General features: G+C 62.8%; 3 protein-coding genes across 3 annotated transcripts; 2 read left to right on the top strand and 1 right to left on the bottom strand.

Annotated features, from left to right (window-relative positions):
• The first annotated feature begins 232 nt into the window (after positions 1–232).
• PHPT1 (phosphohistidine phosphatase 1) lies at positions 233–1,404 on the top strand. Its single transcript, XM_057419289.1, has 3 exons — positions 233–401; positions 518–642; positions 1,021–1,404. Exons 1-3 carry the CDS (start codon positions 263–265, stop codon positions 1,111–1,113), a joined length of 357 nt encoding a protein of 118 aa, XP_057275272.1. The 5' UTR covers positions 233–262; the 3' UTR covers positions 1,114–1,404.
• Positions 1,405–3,884: 2,480 nt separating this feature from the next.
• MAMDC4 (MAM domain containing 4) lies at positions 3,885–15,742 on the top strand. Its single transcript, XM_057419337.1, has 29 exons — positions 3,885–4,058; positions 4,606–4,719; positions 5,042–5,215; positions 5,432–5,557; positions 5,836–5,981; positions 6,110–6,194; positions 6,417–6,545; positions 6,805–6,951; positions 7,101–7,180; positions 7,444–7,602; positions 8,173–8,257; positions 8,548–8,697; positions 8,765–8,878; positions 9,031–9,162; positions 9,413–9,543; positions 9,635–9,740; positions 10,014–10,130; positions 10,340–10,474; positions 10,551–10,681; positions 10,959–11,175; positions 12,145–12,282; positions 12,364–12,485; positions 12,581–12,671; positions 12,794–12,940; positions 13,219–13,353; positions 14,016–14,143; positions 14,566–14,680; positions 14,788–14,963; positions 15,486–15,742. The coding sequence occupies exons 1-29, from the start codon at positions 3,956–3,958 to the stop codon at positions 15,531–15,533; spliced, it is 3,681 nt and encodes a 1,226-aa protein (XP_057275320.1). The 5' UTR covers positions 3,885–3,955; the 3' UTR covers positions 15,534–15,742.
• A 978-nt stretch (positions 15,743–16,720) lies between these two features.
• EDF1 (endothelial differentiation related factor 1) lies at positions 16,721–20,009 on the bottom strand. The gene is made up of 5 exons (XM_057419334.1): positions 19,922–20,009; positions 19,706–19,757; positions 18,529–18,689; positions 17,841–17,934; positions 16,721–17,287 (listed from the first exon to the last, which is right to left on the bottom strand). Exons 1-5 carry the CDS (start codon positions 19,997–19,999, stop codon positions 17,226–17,228), a joined length of 447 nt encoding a protein of 148 aa, XP_057275317.1. The 5' UTR covers positions 20,000–20,009; the 3' UTR covers positions 16,721–17,225.
• Between the last annotated feature and the right edge of the window lie 504 nt (positions 20,010–20,513).

Below are 20,513 nucleotides of genomic sequence, written 5' to 3'. Positions count from 1 at the left end.
CGGCGCAGGGCAGAGCCTGTCGAAGGCACGGCCCGGCTCTTGGCCGCCCGGCCGGGGCTGCCCCATGGCCCTGCCCAGCCCCGCCCCTCGCACCGCCCCACGGCCGGGCCCCGCGCCCGCCGGAGAATCCCCCCCCGGTTCCGCCCCGGTACCCGCGGCAGGCAAGGCCCCGCCCCGCCGGTGGGCGGGCACCCGTGGGCGGTGCCGGGCGCTGGTTGGCAGCGGCGGCGGAAGGGGCGGGTCGCGGGGCGGGGCGGGCGCGATGGCGGCGGCGCTCTCCGGGGTCCGGGACGTGGAGATCGACGGTGACGGCGTGTTCAAGTACGTGCTGGTGCGCGTGCGCGCGCCCGGCGCCCCGGGGAAGGACGTCGTGCGCGGGCACGGCTGGGCCGAGTACCACGGTGAGGGGCGCGCGCACCCGCGGTACCGGGGCTGCCCCGCGGCTCCTCCTGGGGCTCGGGCGATGTGTGCCCCCCGCCCCGGCCGTGCCCGGCACCACCGGTCCCTCTCCCCGCAGCCGACATCTACGAGCGAACGGCGGCGGAGCTGGCGCGGCAGGGCCTGGAATGCGAGTGCCTGGGGGGCGGCCGGCTCGCCCACCGCCCCCAGGAGAGGAAGATCCACGTCTACGGATACTCGGTGGTAAGCGGGGGCCGGGATGCGGGGAGGGGGGTACGGGACCGGTCTCACACCCCCGTGGGCGCGGCCGCTTCCTGCCGATGCCGCGCGGGTTCCCGCTCGGGGATGCGCACATCGCGTCTCCATGGCAGCCGGAGCGTGTCGGTGATGCCGGTGCCTGTGTTCCCAGCTCCAGGGTGGCACCACCCGCTGTCCGGCAGCCGCGGCCGGGCTGAGCTGCCCGTGGCCTGAACCGCTGCTGCAGAGGGGTGGGAGCCCACCGGTGGTTCACGGGCTCAGCGGCGTCTGTCGCTGCTGGGGCCGCTGCCGGCGCTTCTGGTTGGCGTGAGCGCCCCCGCGGGTGGTGTTACTGGCACTACCTGGGGCCCCTCTCTCTGCCAGGGCTTCGGGCGAGCCGACCACTCCGTGACTACGGAGAAGCTGAAGGCCGAGTACCCAGACTACGACATCACCTGGGCAGATGAAGGCTACTGACTGCTGTGGCCGGGCTGCAGCAGCGGCACCAGCCTGGAGCTGGTGCAGCCAGACCCGGTGTTGGGGTGGTGGCAGCAGGTTCCCAGTGCTGTGGGCTCTCCTGGTTTTCCTTTCTGTTGAACTCGCCTGTTCTCTACTGTCACCGGACTTCCCATGTGCCGGTGGGTGCTCCCACCTCCCCAGCACGGCAGAGCTTCGGTGAAGCTGGTGGGTGCCCTGCCCCGACGTCCCCGGTGGCGACGGGGTTTGTCCCACATGTGTATGTGAGAATTAAACACACTGGGCAGCACAGCGCAGCGCCCATGGCTTGGTCTGCTCTTTTTCCTGGTCTGGGATGTAGCCCCTTCTAACAGGAGTGACTTCCCAGATTTCCAGCCACTAAGGGGGGCTTGACCCTGGAGCTGTCAGGGTCTGGGGTGGGGACAGCTGAGGGGATGTTAGGATTAGCCTTGGGAAGGGGGAGGAGGAGGTGATGGGTTCCCAGTGCCTGATGGAGGGGAGGGCAAGGTTACCACCCTTTTCCCCTGTTGGGAGAGAGCTGAGCTACCCTGGAGCGTGGTTGGGAGACCATGCTCATTCACACCCCATCAGGTGGTCACACCTTGAGGTAGAGCATCTTCCTTGACTGCAGCCCTCTGGACAGCCAGGATTAGCTCCTGTCCCTCATTGTTGCCCAGGGAGACTGCTTGTACTCCCAGCGAGAAGGGGGGGGGGGACTGGGAAAAGCTGCTGGAGCCTTCAGTGCCAGGAGAGGTTGAGGGAGATGTGCTGGTCAGGCTGCCAGGTGGATCACTTGATCACCATCCCATACGAGGTTGGGACTGGAGGAACCTTAACCCCCTGGTCCCAGCCCCGTGTCACTTGTCAGATTACGATCCTTTGTGCTTCTGGCTCCTGCCTGGCTGCTCTGCCTTCTGCTGCCTCCCTGTCTTCCCCATCAGGGATGTGGGCTACTTAGGAGATGGTTCCTCTGTGCCTGAAGCCATGCAGGGTCAGCACACCTTGCTGAGGCTCAGCCCCAGTGCCCAGTGTCCTGCCCCAAACTCAAAAGGAGATCATGAGGATTAAGGGTGAGCTTCATGGGCTGGGCTGGAGTGTGGGATCGCTGCCCAGCTGGTGGCTTAGGGCTGGAGCTCAGTCTCCTGTGAAGGATGGTGCCCGCCAGCCTTGCAAGCTGTCCTGCTCTAGACAAACAGCTCTGCTGTGCCTAGGTTTGACCTCCTGCAAGGTGTTGACCATCTTCTCCATGCTGGGGTGAATGCCACACAGCAGTCATGAGTGCACTCAACACTGGTGGCTGTTAGGTGGCGGCTGAGTGCCCTGCACTGATTGCACAGAGGCAACTCTGGAGATGTCCAGTCCATCCTTTACCCCAGCAGAGCCAGCTCCTCTCTGCACCCTCCTGTCAGGTCTTTATACACAAGGGTGACATTCCCGTGCCTTCTCCAGTTTGAGCAGCTTCAGCTCTCTCAGCCTGACCTCATGGGAAGCTCAGTCCCTTTACTGTCATCACAGTCCGCTCCAGTCCAATGGGGCCCAGTCTCTGTCCTGGGGGTCCACAACATCCCCTTGTGTCTCCTCAGTGCAGGAGGGAGGGATCAGACCTGCTGGAGATGCTCCAGGAGGCCGGTGGCTGCTTGCTTAAGGTCAGCTTAGTACCCATCAGGGCTCCGGGCAGCTGGGGGAAGGGCAGGGCTCCTGCCTGCAGGCACTGCCAGCACCGAGACACGGGGCTTGGAGGGTGCAGGTACCGACCCTGCTCGCACTGAGGGAAGGGCTGAACCCTGTGCTTTACTGCACGTGATGCAATCACCTGCAATCTGCTGTCCAAGGCCGTCGACAGGAGGGGAGAAACCTCCACACACAGCTTCAGCCGCAGGGGCCCAGCCTCAGGCACAGGGGCTGCAGAAGCAGTGGCAGGAGGCTCTGCTGGGGCTGGGGAAGAGGGCAATGGCTGGAATGATGCTGCTGAGAGCCTGGGGAAGGGGCACTGCCCTGGAAGGGTCTGCCAGGCTGCTCTGGCTGGAGCAGGCAGGCTGAGCCCCCCCTCCCTGCCATCGGCAGGGCTGGAGTGTGTTAAGGCAGCTCAGCTGGGTGCTGGGTCAGCCTGTGGAGCACCATGGGATGTGTCCTGCCTGTCCCTGCCTTCCCTCCCAGCCTGTCCCAGACCTTCAGACCCTGAGTTTTGTTCTGAATTCAAAGCTTCAACATTTTTAAGGCTAACTCCCTCCAGTCCTGAGTATCCCTGCCTGCTGCAGCTCACCATTGCCTGACTGCGTCATGACTCGTTTATACCTTTCCTGCCTTGGGGTTGCTCCTTGCACTCCATTCCCCCCACCCTTTAGCACAACTGTCATCCCTGACCACCCCGTGCCTTTCACCCAGAGGTTCTCCCTCTGCTCCTTGTGCTCAGAGACTATCATGTTTTTCTTTCCTGTGGATGAACAGGACACAGCCCAGCAGCTGGCACATCATGGCCCCAGGCCCCTGGCAGAGGTGCCAGCTTCTCCCTGAGCTGGCAGCATCAGTGACTTGGTGGGAAGAAGTGGCCTTTTCCCTCTCTGAGCCAGTGTGTGCCAGCCAACCCCGTCCTGGTCAGAGCAGTACCCAGCATCTTGTCCTGGTTGGAAAAAAGGGGGGCTAAAGAACAATGGTTCAATAAGGTCTCCTAGGGCTGGATGCAGAGCTGCCCATTCACCATCTGTGATGCTGTGGTGGTGCCGGGCAGCAGGACCACGGGTGACCTGTCCCAGCCCGGCCATAAACCCTGCTGTGGGGCTGGGAAGCAGATAACAGTGGGGCTGAAGTCCAGGGGAGCAGATTCCAGCCCTGGGCTCCCAGCATGGCCTCCCCCACCAGCCCCGTGCCTCTCCCAGCTCTGTTTCACCGTCGCCGTGGCCCAGAGATGTCGGGGCAGAAGGTGCTCACCCTCCTGCTGCTGCTGGGTGAGCTCTGCTGCCGCGGGGGTGCTGCTGTGGGAGGGAAGGGGCTACGGCACTGCTGCTCTGCTTCCTTCTCCCCAGCGTGGTCTCCTATGGGGATCGCTGCTGCCCCAGCTCTGGGGGGTTGCGCTGTTGGGGGGCGCCGGGACAGATGCAGCCCAGCAAAACCCTCCTCTGGGCTCCACTGGCAGCCCGGGGGTTCTCAGGGCAGTGGCCGGGCCGGGAATCACCGGTGGCTTTGGGCATCGCAGAAAGTGCCCAGATTTCCTGTTCTTCCCGAAACAGAATATGCCGGGATACGGGGTGGGATATGCCGGGCTGGAGGGTCAGCGGCACCCGGGGTGTGCGGGAGCAGGGCTGGCAGTGGGATACGGCAGAGCAGATGTGGAGCTGTGGGGCGCTGGTGGGTTCCTGTCCAATGGAGCCACTGGGAGCTCAGCGTTCCCCAGCACGGTCCCAGGCTGGGAGCCCCGTGTCCCCTGCAGGGCCCGTGTGCTGGCACCGCTGCTGCCTCTGTCTGCCCTGTGCAGTGCCGTTGTCTCTCCCACAGCCGGCTTCGTGCCCCCCGGCGGCTCCAGCAGTGCCCGCAGCTGCGGCAGCGCGGCCGAGGAGCTCTGCAACTTCATCTGCGACTGCGGCAGCTGCTCCGACGAGAACCAGTGCGGTGGGTGCCCCCCCCAGCCCCTGCCCCGCTCCGGGAGATGGAGCGGGGGCGCTGTGGGTGCAGGACCGCGGGGTGGATGCAGGTCCATGGGGTGGATGCAGGTCCATGGGGTGGATGCAGGTCCATGGGGTGGGTGCAGGTCCATGGGGTGGATTCAGGTCCATGGGGTGGGTGCAGGTCCGTGGGGTGGATTCAGGTCCATGGGGTGGGTGCAGGTCCGTGGGGTGGATTCAGGTCCATGGGGTGGGTGCAGGTCCATGGGTTGGGTGCAGGACCCAGGATGGCCCCAGCGCTGCCCTGAAGCCCCATCTGCCTGCCCCAGGGTACCTGCATGGCTCAGCGGTGCTGGGCACCTCCTTTACCTGTGACTTCGAGGACGGCGACTGTGGCTGGCAGGATGTGAGCACCTCAGCGTACAGATGGGTGCGGAACCACGCCAGCCTGGCCACGTGGGGCACGGGGCCTCACTCGGATCACACCCTGGGCACCGACCTGGGTAAGCAGGAGCTGCTTGGGTGCTGAGCGGGCTCCAGGCACTCACAGCACCGCACCACAGGGCCATGGGTGTCCTGAAGCCAGGGGTGTCGAGACACCCATCCCTGTAGGGTGCAGGGGTTGCAGTAGACCCATGGTGGGCAGGAGCAGCGCCAGCCACGGCTCCGGTGCCATCCCATGGGGCTACAGCCGCTGCTCTGCACTCTGCCGTCCCCAGGGTGGTTCATGTTGACTGTGTCCCCCCCGGCAAAGACCACAGCCACTGCCTGGCTCAGGTCACCCGTGATGCGGGAAGCAGCCGTCACGTGCGAGATCAGGGCCTGGTACCACATCTCAGGCAACGGTGAGGGCTCCTTGGTGGACACAGCCAGGTCTCAGTGCACCAGGCACAGGGAAGCTATGATGGGGGCGGTGGGGAGGGATGGGGCTATCTGCCCCCATGGCAGGGACAGAGCCCCCAGCACCTCGAGATGGGTCCTTGCCTTCCTGCTCATCTCTATGCTCCACAAGCAGAGCTGACAGGATGTAGGGGTCCCAGATATGGTCCCCAGAGCTGGCAGGGCTGTTTGTCCCCAGGGGTACCCCAGGATGCCCATAACCACATCCTGGGCATCCCCACAGTGCTCGACCAGACAGAGCGGCCGGTGCTGCGCCTGGCCATGGCACACGGGGACGAGGTGGTGGAGCTGTGGCAGAGCCCAGGGCATGGAGGCGAGGGCTGGCACCAGCTGATTGCGTACCCAGGCCGAGTGACGGGGGAGTTCCAGGTGAGACAGGGCAGTGTCTGGCCCTGGGGGCTGGGCTGGCGGAGCCGGGTGATGCCCTGGCAGCTGAGGACACCTGGGCAGCTCAGGCTGATGCTCTGCTTGTGCCATCCCCATCCTCCCATCGGCAGCTCATCTTCTCCCTGACACAACCACCCATGTGTGGGGCAGAGCTGGCACTTGATGACATCATCTTCAGGAACTGTGGCTTGCAGGGTGAGTCCCACATCTGCTGGGATGAGACGTGAGCTGGGAATTGGTTTGGTCTTTGGTTTGGGTGCTCCTCTGTGTCTAGGGGCTACCTTGTCCAGGCCAGGGCAAGGGCTGGGCAGCAAAGTCTGTTCCTCAAGTAACCCCAGGGAGGAATATGGGGGAGCCCAGGATGTGCAGGGGTCCCTGTGGGTCCAGCCACCTGCTGACAGTGTCCCACCCCCCCAGAACTGGGGCAGCAGGTCTGTGGGGCGGAGGAGAGCCGCTGCAGCCGTGGCTCCTGCGTGGCACAGCGCCGCTTCTGCGATGGCACTGATGACTGCGGGGATGGCTCGGATGAGGATCCAACGCAATGCAGTGAGCATGGCTGGCCCCAGAGAGGGGTCCTGCCCACCGCCCCCCCCAGCCACACAGATGGGCTGTGGGTCTGCGCTGATGGGGCAAAGCTGGGCGGTGGGGCTGTCAGGGTCACCCCAGCTCTGCCCTGTGGCTGTGCAGGGCACCCCAAGAGCTTTCTGGAAGGGTGGCATAAGCCCGGCCCATTGCAGGGACCCCCCTGTTGTGGGGAAGGCTGGGACCCTACCCCTGGGTCACTGCTCCCTCTCCCTGCCCACAGCATCCTTTGAGCTCTGCTCCTTCGAGCAGAACCTCTGCAGTTGGGAGGCAGAGGCCGGGCAGTCGGTGTGGGAGAGGAACACGAGCCTGAACCTGGGCACTGCGCATGGCTTCCCCAGCCGGGACCACAGCAGTAACAGCAGGGCAGGTACCTGTGCACCAGCACCCCAGGGGAGCCCCACCTCGGATCCATGGGGCATCACTGGCACATTCCTGGGCCCAGCTTAAGGCTGTGCCAGGAAAAGAGCATCTTGCATGCCCATGGTGCCACCAGCCCCTTCCCGGCATCTCCTGCAGGGTTCTTCCTCCACGTCGGCAGCGCTGGTGGCACAGCACGGCTCAGCAGTGCCACTCTCCAGGCCACCAACTCCTGCTCTGTGAGTCACCCCTGAAACTCCACACCGCAGCACATGGGGCTGGGCTGCGGTTGACCCTTCCCTTGTGATGGATGGAGAGATTTGGGGGTTGTTTGGAGGGACAGCAGGATTTGGGGGTGGTTTGGTGGCATCTCTGGTGCCTTTTGCCAGCTCCGAGCTCCTCCAGCCCCACCTTTGAGAGTATCCCCTGGCTGCGCTGCAGGTGCAGTAGGCTGCTCCTACCCTGGGGTGCTGGGGTTTGCTCATCCCCTCCCTATCCCCAGCTCGTGCTATACTGTCACCTCCATGGCTCAGCCACCGGCAGCCTCAGCATCTCCTACGTGACCAACTTCACCAAGCACCTGGTGAGGGAGAGGACAGGGGACCTGGGCAGCCTCTGGGTCCGGGAGAGAGTGGATTTCAACGTGATGGGCAGCTTCAAGGTGGGCAGGTGCCTGTTCAGTGGGGTGCACAGACACCCCCAGTACACACCTATAGGACCAGGGTTGAACTGGGAACTGGGCACCAGAGCTGAGCCTCGGTTTGCCACCCTTGTGTCCTTGTGCTCACATGTCCAAACCCCCTACCAGCCCCCCCAGCCCAGGGACCACCCCACTGGAGGGGGCGTCTGCATCCTTCCCATGTTACCCCATGCCTTCATGCTTCCTGTCTGCTGTCCCCTATGGCTACACACACAACCCAACCCTCTCCAAGATGGCCCTAGAGGGCACCCCGATGGCACCCTAACAGTACCCCTGGGCAAACACAGGCCATGGTGATGTGCGTGGGCAGCACCATGTTCCCAGGCCCACCGCAGCCCTGCCAGCCCTTTCAGCCTCAGCCTCACCCTACTGAGCCCATTCTTGGAGGAAGCACAGTTGGCCAGTCACATGAGTGGGGTCCCCCCTGTCCCACAGCTCCCCTCTGTCACCCTGTACTCAGTGCCATCTCCAAGCCCCTCCATGCAGTGTCAGACCCTATGGTGACGGTGGTGGCGTGGTACTTCTCTGCAGGTGCTGATCGAGGGGGTGGCTGGCAGCTCAGGGACCGTGGCTATTGATGACCTGATCCTGTCCCCGGGCTGTGTGCAGGAGCCAGGTGAGCCTGAGGGTCTCCCGTCCCGCTCTGGCACAGGCCATGTCCCTGAGTGCCTTGTGCCCACGGCACCATCCCTACGGGACAGACGGCGGGGTCTGCGGTGGCAATCGCTTGTCACAGGTCCCACAGCTTGGTGCCCTTGTCCTGCGGCTCTGACGCCCCCTCTCCCGTGCCAAGTCCTCCTGCCCGCCCCGTCTCCAGCAGGGCAGGGGTGGGGAATGGGGAGCCCGGCGGGGCGGCGCTGCCGCTGCTCTCACCGCTGCTCCCATCCCGGGGGGTTTCTCCACCAGAGCAGCCCTCGACCGCGCTGCCGAGCCTGGGGGGAGCCGGTCCGTGCGGGGCCGCGGAGCTGGCGTGTGGCAGTGGCGAGTGCATCGCGGCGGAGCTGGGCTGCGACTTCGCGGCGACCTGCGCCGACGGCTCGGACGAGGCGCGCTGCGGTGAGCGGCGGCCCCGGGGCACTGCGCGATGCGGGCGCTGTGCGGGGCTGAGCCTGGGCTCTTGCAGGGGCAACCACCTTCGAGGCGGGGCCCGGGGGCTGGCACGACGTCAGCGTGGGGCGGCTGCGCTGGGGGCTGCAGAGCGTCACCGAGCCCCAGCCCGCCGGCACCGCGCTCGCAGGTGAGGCTGCTCCTCCACTGAGATGGAGCTCTGGACCCCAGGGTGCAGGGCCCCCCCGCTCCCACCCTGCACGGGTGGAGGTGATGGTGGGCAGGGTGCGTGGTGGGTGCTGCCGGCGGTGTCCCAGCCTCTCAGGGTGTTTCCATCCCCAGGGGCTTTCCTGGCCGTCCAGACAGGAGAAGGACAAATGGTGGCTGCTGCCAAGGCCCGCACGCCTCTGCTGGGCCCCTCTGGCCCTGCCTGTGCCATAGAGATGAGCTACCACATCCACAGCAGCCCACAAGGTAACCCCCTGCCTGCCCTGGGGGGGCCCGGCCTGCACCGTTCCTGCTCCCTGCCCTCACGGCACCAGGCAGATCCCCCTGCCCCTTCCTGACTTGGCTGCTGCTCAGCCCTGCTCTGCCCCATCACACAGCCCTGGAGCCATGGTGTCCCAGTCCCCCATGTCGGTGGGCTGCAGGCTGCTGGGGCTATGGGGGGCTCTGGTGGGGGTGCGGCTGGTGCCCACAGACTCAGCGTCACCTCTCATGCCAGGCTTCCTCGCTGTCAGCGTCGCGGATCACACCACTGGCACCTCCCATGTGGCCTGGCACACTGAGGGACAGGGCGGCACAGCCGAGGGACACATCCATGTCCTGCTGGGAGAGAGGAGCCGACCCTTCCAGGTGCTCCCGGAGCTCAGGGACCAGCGCGGTCGGCTGCAGCGGGGCAGTGCCAGGCACCCGGGGCTCATTGCCGCTGTCACACTGCCCCCAGGTTGAGCTGCTGGCACTGGTGGATCTGCAGGACTCGGCAAGCGCTGCCGTGGATAACGTGACATTCGTGCAGTGCCACCCTGACATGGTGCCACCAGCGGCCACGGGTATGGCCATGGGCAAGTTGGCAGGGAGGGCAGCTGAAGGCAGGAGGGGACCCCCAGCCCATGGGGGCTGCCTGGTACTGTAACCCTGCCCTCAACCTAGGGACAGCATCACAGTGCAGAGGCTCTGGGGTAGGGCTGAACACATCCTGTTCCTAGACACCTGCATGGGGTGAATCTGGGGAGGGGGCAGGCAGGCAGAAGGAAGGGGACACTGGGAGGACCTGTTTGTTTTTGGGGTGCCCTGTCCCTGCTCCCTCATCTCTCTCTGGCTAGAGCTGTCCTGCAACTTTGAGAAGGACATGTGTGGCTGGTACCAGGATCAGTCCAGTGACTTCAAGTGGGTCCGTGGCACAGGGCAGGGACAGGGCTCCGATCATACCACAGGCTCAGGTAAGGGGCTGGCTCCTTTCCCAGGGGCCCCAGGCAGCCCAGGGCACCCACAGCCTCCTGTCCCCAGTGCTGGGATGTGCCCGTGGGGTGAGACCAACCAGGGGCAGCCTGAGGACACCCGAATCCAGGTTGAGGGCACAGGTGATGCTGGTGCAGCTCTGAGCACCCGTGTCCATGTCCACTCCACCCTGGCTGTCCCGGACACTCAGGCTACTTCCTGGTCGCGGACCCCTCTGCGCTGTGGAGCCGTGGGCAGCGGGCGCAGCTCATCACCTACCTGCAGGAGCCCGCTGCCACCACGCGCTGCCTGTCCTTCTGGTACCGCCTGGCTGGCGCGCAGATCGGTATGCAGCCTCCTCCCCGGGGACAGCCGGGTCCCTGCAGGCTCAGGATGGCGGCTCCATTCTCTCCTTGTCACAGGCACCCTGAACCTCAAGCTGCGGCTGGAGGGAGCAGAGGAGACAGTGCTCTGGACCCAGCGGGGCACCCAGGGCAGTGTCTGGCACCGGGGACGGGCCACACTGCCTGCTACGGGCCAGCATCGGTACTGGGTGAGCACTGGGCACCCCCATGCAGCTGGGTTCTGGTAGGGTGCAGTCCATCTGATGGGGCTGTGTTGGGGTCAGTCCATCTGATGGGGCTGTGTTGGGGTCAGTCCATCTGACGGGGCTGTGTTGGGGTCAGTCCATCTGATGGGGCTGTGTTGGGGTCAGTCCATCTGACGGGGCTGTGTTGGGGTCAGTCCATCTGATGGGGCTGTGTTGGGGTCAGTCCATCTGACGGGGCTGTGTTGGGGTCAGTCCATCTGATGAGGCTGTCTTGATGCAGGTGGCATTTGAGGCCCTGCGGGATGGGTTCCTTGGGGACATGGCGCTGGATGACCTGACCCTGACGGAGGGAGCCTGCGGGGCCGAGCTCTCCTGCTCCTTCGAGGCAGATGCCTGTGGGCTGGTGGGCAGCGGGCAGCAGGGGTGGCTGCGGCAGAGCAACAGCACCGGCATCACTGCTGGGCCCCCGGCCGACCACACCACAGGCACTGCAGCAGGTACTGGCACCACGGCTTCCTGGGGAGCCCTGCTGCCTGCGCTGAGCACCCTGCCTGCCCTGAGCACCCTGCCTGCCCTGAGCACCCTGCCTGCCCTGAGCGCCCTGCCTGCCCTGAGCACCCTGCCAGCCCTGAGCACCCTGCCTGCCCTGAGCGCCCTGCCTGCCCTCCCTGCCTGCCCTGAGCACCCTTGCCTGCTCTGAGCACCCTGCCAGCCCTGAGCACCCTGCCAGTCCTGAGTGCCCTGCCTGCCCTGAGCACCCTGCCTGCCCTTAGCGCCCTGCCTGCCCTCCCTTGCCTGCTCTGAGCGCACTGCCTGCCCTTGTCTCTGCCTGCCCTGTGCCTTTCCTACCCTGCTTATCTGCCTCGTGTCCTTCCTGCCCCGGATGTGCAGAGGGAATTAGTGGGCTCCTCAGTACAAGACAGAGAAGAAGCTATTGCAGAGGGTCCAGCAGAGACCAACAAGGATGATCAGGGGTTTGGAGCATCTCTCTGATGAGAAGACTGTGGGAGCTGGGCCTCCTTAGTCTGGAGAAGAGCAGACTGAGAGGGGATCCCATCAATGCAGATCAGTATTTCAAAGATGGGTGCCAGCAGGATGGTGCCACTCTTTCCGGTGGTGCCCAGTGACAGGATGAGGAGCGATGACCATAAACTAACACACAACATGTGTCACCTCAACATGAGGAAGAACTCTCCTTTGAGGGTGGCAGAGCCCTGGCACAGGCTGGCCAGGGGGGTTGTGGAGTCTCCCTCTCTGGAGACATCCCAAACCCATCATGGACACGTTCCTGTGTGACCTGCCCTGGGTGGCCCTGCCCTGGCAGGGGGTTGCACTGGCTGATCTGCATAGGGACCCTAATGATGCTGGGATTCTGGATGGGGCTCCCCAGGCCAGGGGAGATCCCCATCCCCAGTGGTCCCTGGGGCCAGTTGGAGGGTCACAGCTGGGGGGCTTCTCTCCCACAGGCCATTACCTGGTGGTGAGCACGGGCAGGGACTCCCTGCCCACAGGGCACACAGCTGCCCTCACCTCCCAGCCCTATCAGCCCTCGGCGCCTGCCCAGTGCCTGGCCTTCTGGTACCAGCTGAGCACCAGCACTCCAGGTGAGCACCAGGACCCTGGGGGCACCTCAGGATGGGGGGGTCCCACACAGACCCTGCCTCATGGTGGGTGCCCTGGTGCAGGCTCCCTCAGGGTGTTTGTGGAGCAGAGCGGGGTGCGGAGGAGGGTGCTGGCGGTGAGCAGTGCAGAAGGGGATACCTGGCACCGCGGCCATGCCACTGTGGAGGCAGATGGGGACTGGCAGGTGAGATGGGGCAGGGCACTGGGCACCTGCGGCAGGGAGGGGGACAGGGGACACGTGGCAGCCCTCTGCCCCCCTGCACCCCTGCCCACCTGCAGGTGATGTTCGAGGCGGTGGGAGCTGGGGGTGACCATGGGTACATTGCTCTGGATGACCTGCACGTGTCGGACGGAGCCTGCCCAGAGCCAGGTGAGAGGGGCATGGGGCACCCATGGGGGCACGCAGCCATGGGGATGGGTCTTGGGTTTCCCCCCCTGGCTGCTGTCTCCCTCCATGCAGTGGGTGCATCACAGTCCCCCCTTCCCTCCCAGCATCCTGTGACTTCGAGCAGGACATGTGTGGCTGGAGCAGCCCCACGAACCCCCACCTGCACAGCTTTGCCTGGGGCTGGAAGAGTGGGGTCCCCCTCACCAAGTACCCTGGCCCCGAGCAGGATCACACCCTGGGCACAAGGAATGGTAGGAGACACGCTTCCTCCTGGGGCACGCTGCTATGGCTGGAGTGAGGAAGAGGAGCTGGGGATGGATGGGGTCACCCCTGAATGTCCCCCCAGTATGTCAAGGGGGTCTGGCTCCAGAGCATCCATGTCCTCTCTTGGCTCCCTTCAGTACCAAGCACAGCATGGAGTGGGGCTGGGGGGTGCAAACCTCTGGGCATTGTCCTGAGCACTTTGAGGGGGACACGTGGTGGGGCTGTAGCACTGGGGGACGCCCTGCGCTCTGTCCCTGCCATCCAGGTCACTACGTGCACTTCGACACCAGTGTGCTGGGCCAGGGGGGCACCACTGCCCTGCTGGAGAGCCAGTATCTGTCTGCTGCTGCCGACTCCTGCCTGCGGTTCTGGTACCACATGGACATCCCAGAGCACCTCTGTAAGCACAGGCAGGAGCCGCTGCCTCTGGGGAGGATGTCCTGAGCCCAGATGAGAGCAGGGGGCTTGGCCAGGGACTGCAAACACTGTCCCATCCATGGGACCAGTCTGAGAACACTGGGGCTGTTCAGCCTGGAGAGGAGAAGCTGCGTGGAGACCTCAGAGCAGCTTCCTCAGAGCAGTATCTGAAGAGGGCTACAAGGATGCTGAAGAGGGACTCTTCATCAGGGACTGTAGTGATAGGACAAGGGCTGATGGGTTCAAACTGAAATAGGGGAGACGGGGATGAGCTCTTAGGCAGAAGCTCTTCCCTGTGAGGGTGCTGAGGCGCTGGCACAGGGTGCCCAGAGAAGCTGTGGCTGCCCCATCCCTGGCAGTGTTCAAGGCCAGGCTGGACACAGGGGCTTGGAGCAAGCTGCTCTAGTGGAAGGTGTCCCTGCCCATGGCAGGGGGTTGGAACTGGAGGAGCTTTAAGGTCCCTTCAACCCAAACCATTCCATGATTTGATGACCATGGACACTCTGGTTCAGCTCTGGTCGACCTGTGGGGATGCCCATTCCCACCGGGTACTGCCAACCCAGTGGAAGATGCCACAGTGTGGGAAGCCCAGCGGCTCTCGGAGGCTGTGGATTGATACAGGGACCCCTGTTCCCTTCGCTGCAGCCTGCGGGGAGCTGCGGGTGGTGCTGCAGAGCGCGGCGGGGCAGCGCACGCTGTGGAGTGCAGCAGGGCACCGGGGCCGGGGCTGGCAGAGCAGTGCGGTGCCGGTGCGGAGCCCCAGCGCCTTCCAGGTGAGGGGGGACGCCCGGGATGCAGGGTGCCGTGTGCGGTGCAGGGTGCCATATGGAGTGCAGGGTGCCATATGGGGTGCAGGGTGGTGTGTGCGGTGCAGGGTGCCATATGGGGTGCAGGGTGCTGTGTGTGGTGCAGGGTGCCATATGGGGTGCAGGGTGGTGTGTGCGGTGCAGGGTATCATATGGGGTGCAGGGTGCTGTGTGTGGTGCGGTGCAGGGTGCCATATGGGGTGCAGGGCGCTGTGTGCGGTGCAGGGTGCCATATGGGGTGCAGGGTGCTGTGTGCGGTGCAGGGTAGCAGAGGGGGTGCAGGGTGTCGTATGTGGTGCAGGGTGCTGCGGGGGGTGCAGGGTGCCGTATAGGGTGTATGTGCCCCCTCCCCATGCAGCAGCCCCCCCAGGCTCCACCTTCTCCCGCAGATCATCTTTGAGGTGACCACACGGAGGTGGCCGATGGAGGGGACGGTGGCACTGGATGACATCGCTTACAGCGCCGGGGCGAGCTGCCATTCCAGCCCGGAGCTGCCAGGGCAAGGTGTGGGGATGACTGTGGCTGTGAAGGTGCACCCGGCGCTGCTCGGGGCGCTGCGCTCTGGCTGGGGCAGGAGCCAGCTCTCCCGGCAGCATCTCCTCCCCTTGCAGAGCGCTCCCCCGGCAGCTTTGTGGCAGAGGCGGTGGTCGGTGTCCTCTTGGCCATCATCATCGTGGCGCTGGCGGCTGCCGGGGGCTGGTGCTGGGTGAAGCGGCGCGGGCTGCCGAGCGCGCCGCCGGCGGAGGGCAGCTCCCCCCAGGGCTTCGACAACATCACCTTCCGAGACGTGAGCGCTGGGGGGGATTTCCCGCTTGTCCCAACCTCGCCAAAAGCTCCCCTGGTGCCGCTCCCCCTCCCCGAGCCTGCGCTCAGCCCGCACGGCGGGGGTGCAAAGGGCTCTGCCTTGTCTGCTCGCGGCAGAGGAGAGACCGGAGCTCCGGGGCTGAGCCAGAAGCGGTGCTGCCGCCGCCAGGCAGCTGCTGCAGGAAGAGCTGAGGCTGCGCTTCGTGCCCGGGCCCTGCAGGGAGCAGGTCCTACAGGCATGGCTCATCCTCTTCAAGCCAGCAGCTCAGACCCTGAGAGCAGCTTGAGCTGCAGTTTGATTTGGTGCTATGTAGTCCACAGCAGAGCCACCAGCCCCAGGACGGACCCCACAACAAGCTTGGAGACCCCCTGGGGTGGGGTGGGGGGGTTGGTTCCTCTGCTGGGGCCACGGGGGCTGGCAAGCAGGTTCTCTTGCAGCCTGGAGGAAGTCCTTGCATTTCTAATGAGCTGGTTGTAAACTGATTCCCTTCTCCTTTCTCGACAGGACAAGGTCATTATAGCTCCCATGCCAAAAGAAGGGGATGACAATTGAAATCATGAGCCAGCAGCAGTCGTTGCCTACTGCAGAGCATCCTTCCCACAGCACCTCACACTCCAGCAGCCGCCTCCAGCTTTCAGCATCCTGCAGCAGGTGCTGGCTGTGGGCGCCCACCCCGGGGTGCCAGCCCCATGCAGGGACCTGCCGCTGCCTCCACACCTCCAAAACATTGTCTTTTGTAACAGGAACTTTCTGTGCCAAGACGTGGTGATGTGCCCATGCTTTGGTGGGTGCTGCCACCAGGAGCTCCTTGCAGGGGCCACCCTTAGATGAGCCATAGAAGGACAAAGTGCACAGCCCCAGCCAGGCCAGGGCTGTGCAGATCGGGGGGGCTGCCTGGGGAACAAGCCCCTTCCCACACCCAAGAGCTCCCAGGGCAGCGAGCTACTTCTGCTGGTGTTGGAAGTTTAGGGAGGGTGGCCAAGGGGGGCAGGGAGCAACACCAGGGCACCACACAGCATACCCGAGGGCAGCCCTGACCCTCCTTGTGGGTGCTCACCTCTCACCCAGGCTCCTGCATGCAGGACTCCTTTCTTCCTGCCCCAGCTTTCAGAACTGTATTTAATCCTGCACAAGCTCTGAGCAGCTCACAGCCAGACCTGCCACTGACATACAACAGCTCCCAGACTGGTTCAGCCCATTGGGGATCCTGCTCACCTCAGTCCCAGAGCTTGTCCAGAGGGGACTGGGGCATGCTGCTTCCCCAGTCTGTGACCAAAGCCTGTTCATCCCCTCACCCTTCAGCTCTGTCCCACTTAGGTTTTGCCACAGCACATCAAGCAGCATTCCTACTATCACTGTCCTGCCCCAGCAGTGCCCTACAGGAAGAAGCTCCCAACAAGCTGGGCTGCTGGGAGCTGGGGAAGGGAGGGGAGAGGTAGGGAGGGTTCAGACCTCCTACAGTGCCCAACTGAGCATCTCCACATCTGCCACACGCTGCAGAACTCGACTCCACTCACCTCTGCACCAGATCAAACCACAGAATTGATTTCATCCGTGGGCTGTGAGCCAGAGCTGCAGTCCTCCCCAGCAGGGAGGGGAAGCTGTGACAGCTCCACCTGCTCCCCACACTCTCCAGGTATTCCCATTAATTACACTTCCAGGAAGAAGAGGGTGCTGCAGCTCCAGTCACACCCAACCCAAATTTACTATGAGCTGGTAAACACGCAGCAACTGCCCTGTGCAACTGAAGGGTATCAAACTTTATTATAGATCTCTTTAAAACAGGCTGGAAAGAACAAACAGAAATGTCATTGCGATGCAGTGACAGAGGCGTCACTTCAAATGCAGACACTGGGCAAGCCCCAACTCTCCCACATTATTTATATATAAGATATCACACCCACCCCCATATTGTTCCAATTAAGTGGTTGCATTTCAGACCACCCCAAGTGCCTTAACATTAGCTCTAAACACCAAGACGCACATGGGTTCTGGCAAATCAGATGCTGTATTTGGGGGGGTTTAGTTCCTCAATCTCTGGAAAGGAGGAAGGAAAAACACAATCAGGAGAATTGCTTCTTTAAGGTTGCTTTTTTACAGCAGGTACAGATTCGGCAGATTTCCCCCCCGAAGCATGTCTGAAACCCTCTTGTTCAGCTTGGCAAGATGAAGAGAGCTTCTGGTGGTTAAAGACAACCAGCCAGACGAGATCAGTCTGAACAAACTGATTTCGAGGCTTTGTTGTCATTTCCCTTTGGGGCCAGTTTCCAGCGGTTTTCCAATATCCTTCCCACGCAGTTTAAGGCCTGGAACAAGACAAAGGAGATGACCACCATCAGCTGCCATCAGCACTCCATCAATCACCCGATAACTTTATGTCCTCATGTTTGCTATATGGAAGAGAACAAGTGCGGGGGACCCAGAGGGAGGGAGAATCCTACTTTAGATTCTAGAAGCACCAGACTAGTTTCAGAAAGCTCCAACTCTTGCTTGTGCATTTTCTTCCTAGAATACAGTATCTGAATTGGCCTGAGAGAGCAACATCAACACTACTGGCTGCAAGACACTTTCCCAAGTATCATCAGGCCTTCATGGGTCTCAGTATCTCTCTGATTTTCAGGGGAAAGCAAACAGGGGGGGCCCCCAGGGAATAACCCCGCACATGCAGATGAACAAAGAACAAGAGCTCCAAGTTCTGGTTTCAGGCAGCAGACCCAGGTTTTGTAGAAGAAAGCTGCACCCACAGTAACCAGCAGTGAGTGACTGCTCCTGACGTGGAACATGGAAATAACTTAGACCAGAGCACCCCTCTTAGGCACTGAATCTGTGTCATGTATTTTGTTTCCCTTCTCCACTTACGGATGGCTCTCTCGATCTTGCCCATGACCTGGTTGTTGGGGATGGCTCGTCCCGACTCGTAGTCAGCGATAACTTGCGGCTTTTCATTGATTTTCTACAACAACAGGCTGAGTCTCAAACACTGGCTCTTGACACTGAACCCCTCAGCACAGCCCCATGCTGCTCACACACATAACAACAGCCTTGAATTATGCCAGGATCAGAAGACAAAGCACTACTAGGCTCACTCCACCACCACTATCACCTCCCTCCCCTATTTGGGTCTCACAGCAATGGTGACACCCATCCTGGACAGGCTGCTGCTTCCCTCAACCTCCCAGGAGGAGCAGGCACACTCCACAGTGCTGCTCCTTAAGACAGCAGTGGGTTTCCGAATGCTGTGTCAGGCCCAGATGGTACCAATAAAACCTCAAGTCACTGCTGAGATGATGGGAGAAGGGCAAAACAGCCTCCTCCCAGCTCACCAGCCGCAGCAACAATCCGTCTGCAAGCAGTGTTCAAGGGCTGCACAACCCCATAACCATTCCCCAGGTAAATAACCCTGCCTGGAGAGCAGCCACCAGAGATGCCACGTTCAAACTTCCTGCTCATGACACCACTCCCTGGCAGCTGCCCACGAGGAGACAGGAAGAGCATCCACCTTCCGTTAAAGCTGTGTGGGGAGACTGGGAGCAGGGGCTGTACTCACGGTGGCCAAATCCTTCTGGGTCATGCCCTTGCTCTGCCGGCCTTGCTGGATCACTTTGCCCACCTCCAGGGGAACTCTGTCATGGTGCAGCTCTTCTGTCTCCCGATCGAGCTTGGCTGTGTTCTTTGTAATGAAGTGTTGTTTGTTCTGGCCTGCTGCCCCTATCACCCAAAGCAAGAACAAACCAAACCAAAACAAACCAAGGACAAACAAAACAAGGTTCAGTGCTGTGCCCAACGGTATCAAGGTGCTTTTTCTAAGCTCTCAGCTGCTCAGCATCCCAGGGAGCTTTCAAGATTTCAATGTGCCAACATCAGCACAGATCCCGCCCATCAGAGAACACGTTATCTTAATCCTGTTAATGCTAGTGTCTAAACACAGCCACGCAGAGCCCACCCCTTTCTCCATTTCCCATCTGAACTTCACTCCAGACAGGCAAGATCTTGCTATGGCTTGGACATTTATCATTCAGCTTTGATCCAGACACACGTTTGTGCTACAACGTGTGGGGGGGTAACACCTGAACTTGAGCAGGGTTTCCTCAGGTATTAAGGCAGCACAAAGAGTAAGCTTTTAATCAATTTTCTGATGCCTTTTATAAGTAAATAACTGTACTTGGCTCTGCTGAATGCCTGAGGCTCAAAACATGCTGTCTGGTTTGCCTCATCGCAGTCTGAATCTTTTCTCCCACATTAGTCTCTGATGTTCAGTCTCTTGATGAAACTGACTAAACCTCCTTTGACGAGTATTTCCCACCACCCTGATCTCATCCCTATGGCGAGAGAACCTAAGAATTTACACCAGAGGAAACGGGGTAGTTTTAAAGAGCAATGCCACAGAAATGCTAGCGGCTAAACCCCCGGGCACGCGTCATCAACACGAGAGATCAGCTGCAGAAATTGGGAGTTTGAAGTTCATGAGGTCCCCCAAGATCTGTGCTCAGCTCCGGACAACCAGAACCTCAGCCCTGGCTGCAGGGAGCATTGCCCGTGGCAGGGCGCGGGGCTGCACGGCCCCATCCTCATCCAGTGAAGATGAGCTCTGGCTCAGCCGGGGTGCTACATCCGTCCCCCGCTGCAGGAGCCTCCGGCACCGCCTGAGCTCCCGCTGCGGAGCCGGCCCCCACCCGGGCCGGGCTCCCCACTCCGCGCTGCAGAGCCACCCGCGCTATACCCACACTTCTTGGAGGTCTCCACGTCCTCCCCGCGCCGCTGGGCCGCCAGGATCGCCTGCGGACAGGAGAGGAGAGGGGCCGCGGTGAGCGCTCCGCCGCCGGAGCCATCCCCTGCGCGGCAGCCGGGCCCCGGCCGCCGGCTCGCCCGGGTCTGGCCGCCGGCGTACGCGGGCCCCGGCTTCGGCTTCGGCCGGGGCCGCTCCGCCGCCGCCCGCTGACCTGCTTGGACTTGGCCTGGGCCGCGCTAGGCCCCTTCTTGCGCAGCACCGTGACCGTGTCCCAGTCGCTCTCCGCCATGGCACCGGCACGACGATTGTCCTGCCCGGGACACGGGTGGTGAGGAGGCGCAGAAGAGGCTTTTCCCTCGCCGAGCTGCATCACCCAGACGAGAGCTTCAGCAGAGCGGCCGCTTCCCCGGAGGCGCGCAATTGTGCGGGGAACTCGGACGTTGCGACCTGCGGGGATGCGCAGCGCGCACGTCCGCGAGCAGCTGCCGGGTGCCTTCCCGGTGCTGCCTCTTGCGCCGGGATGTGCCTCAGCCCCGCTGGAGCCGCCCGCCCTGGGGAACCGCTCCTCGACGGGCGCCTGCATGGCCCCGCGGTTCCAGCCACCGGCTCGGCCCGTTGCCCTTCGGCACTGCCGCCGCGGCCCCTGCCACCGCCCGGTTATGCCCGGCTTTGACCGGGAGGGTTTTTCCGAGGCCGCCGGGTAAATTCCCGGTCAGTGAGGACGAGCCAGCCACAGCCCAGCAGTGCGGGAAGGGGCGAAGCCCCGAAGTCCCCGCACCGCACACAGGGAAGGCTCCGGCAGC

This window comes from Pezoporus wallicus, unplaced genomic scaffold, assembly GCF_028554395.1.
Source record: "Pezoporus wallicus isolate ANWC-B61680 ecotype Strahan unplaced genomic scaffold, APGP_CSIRO_Pwel_v1 contig_10790, whole genome shotgun sequence".
Lineage (NCBI taxonomy): Eukaryota > Metazoa > Chordata > Aves > Psittaciformes > Psittacidae > Pezoporus > Pezoporus wallicus.
The sequence above is the reverse complement of the archived record's forward strand: the minus strand, read 5'-3'. Positions and strand labels throughout refer to the sequence as shown.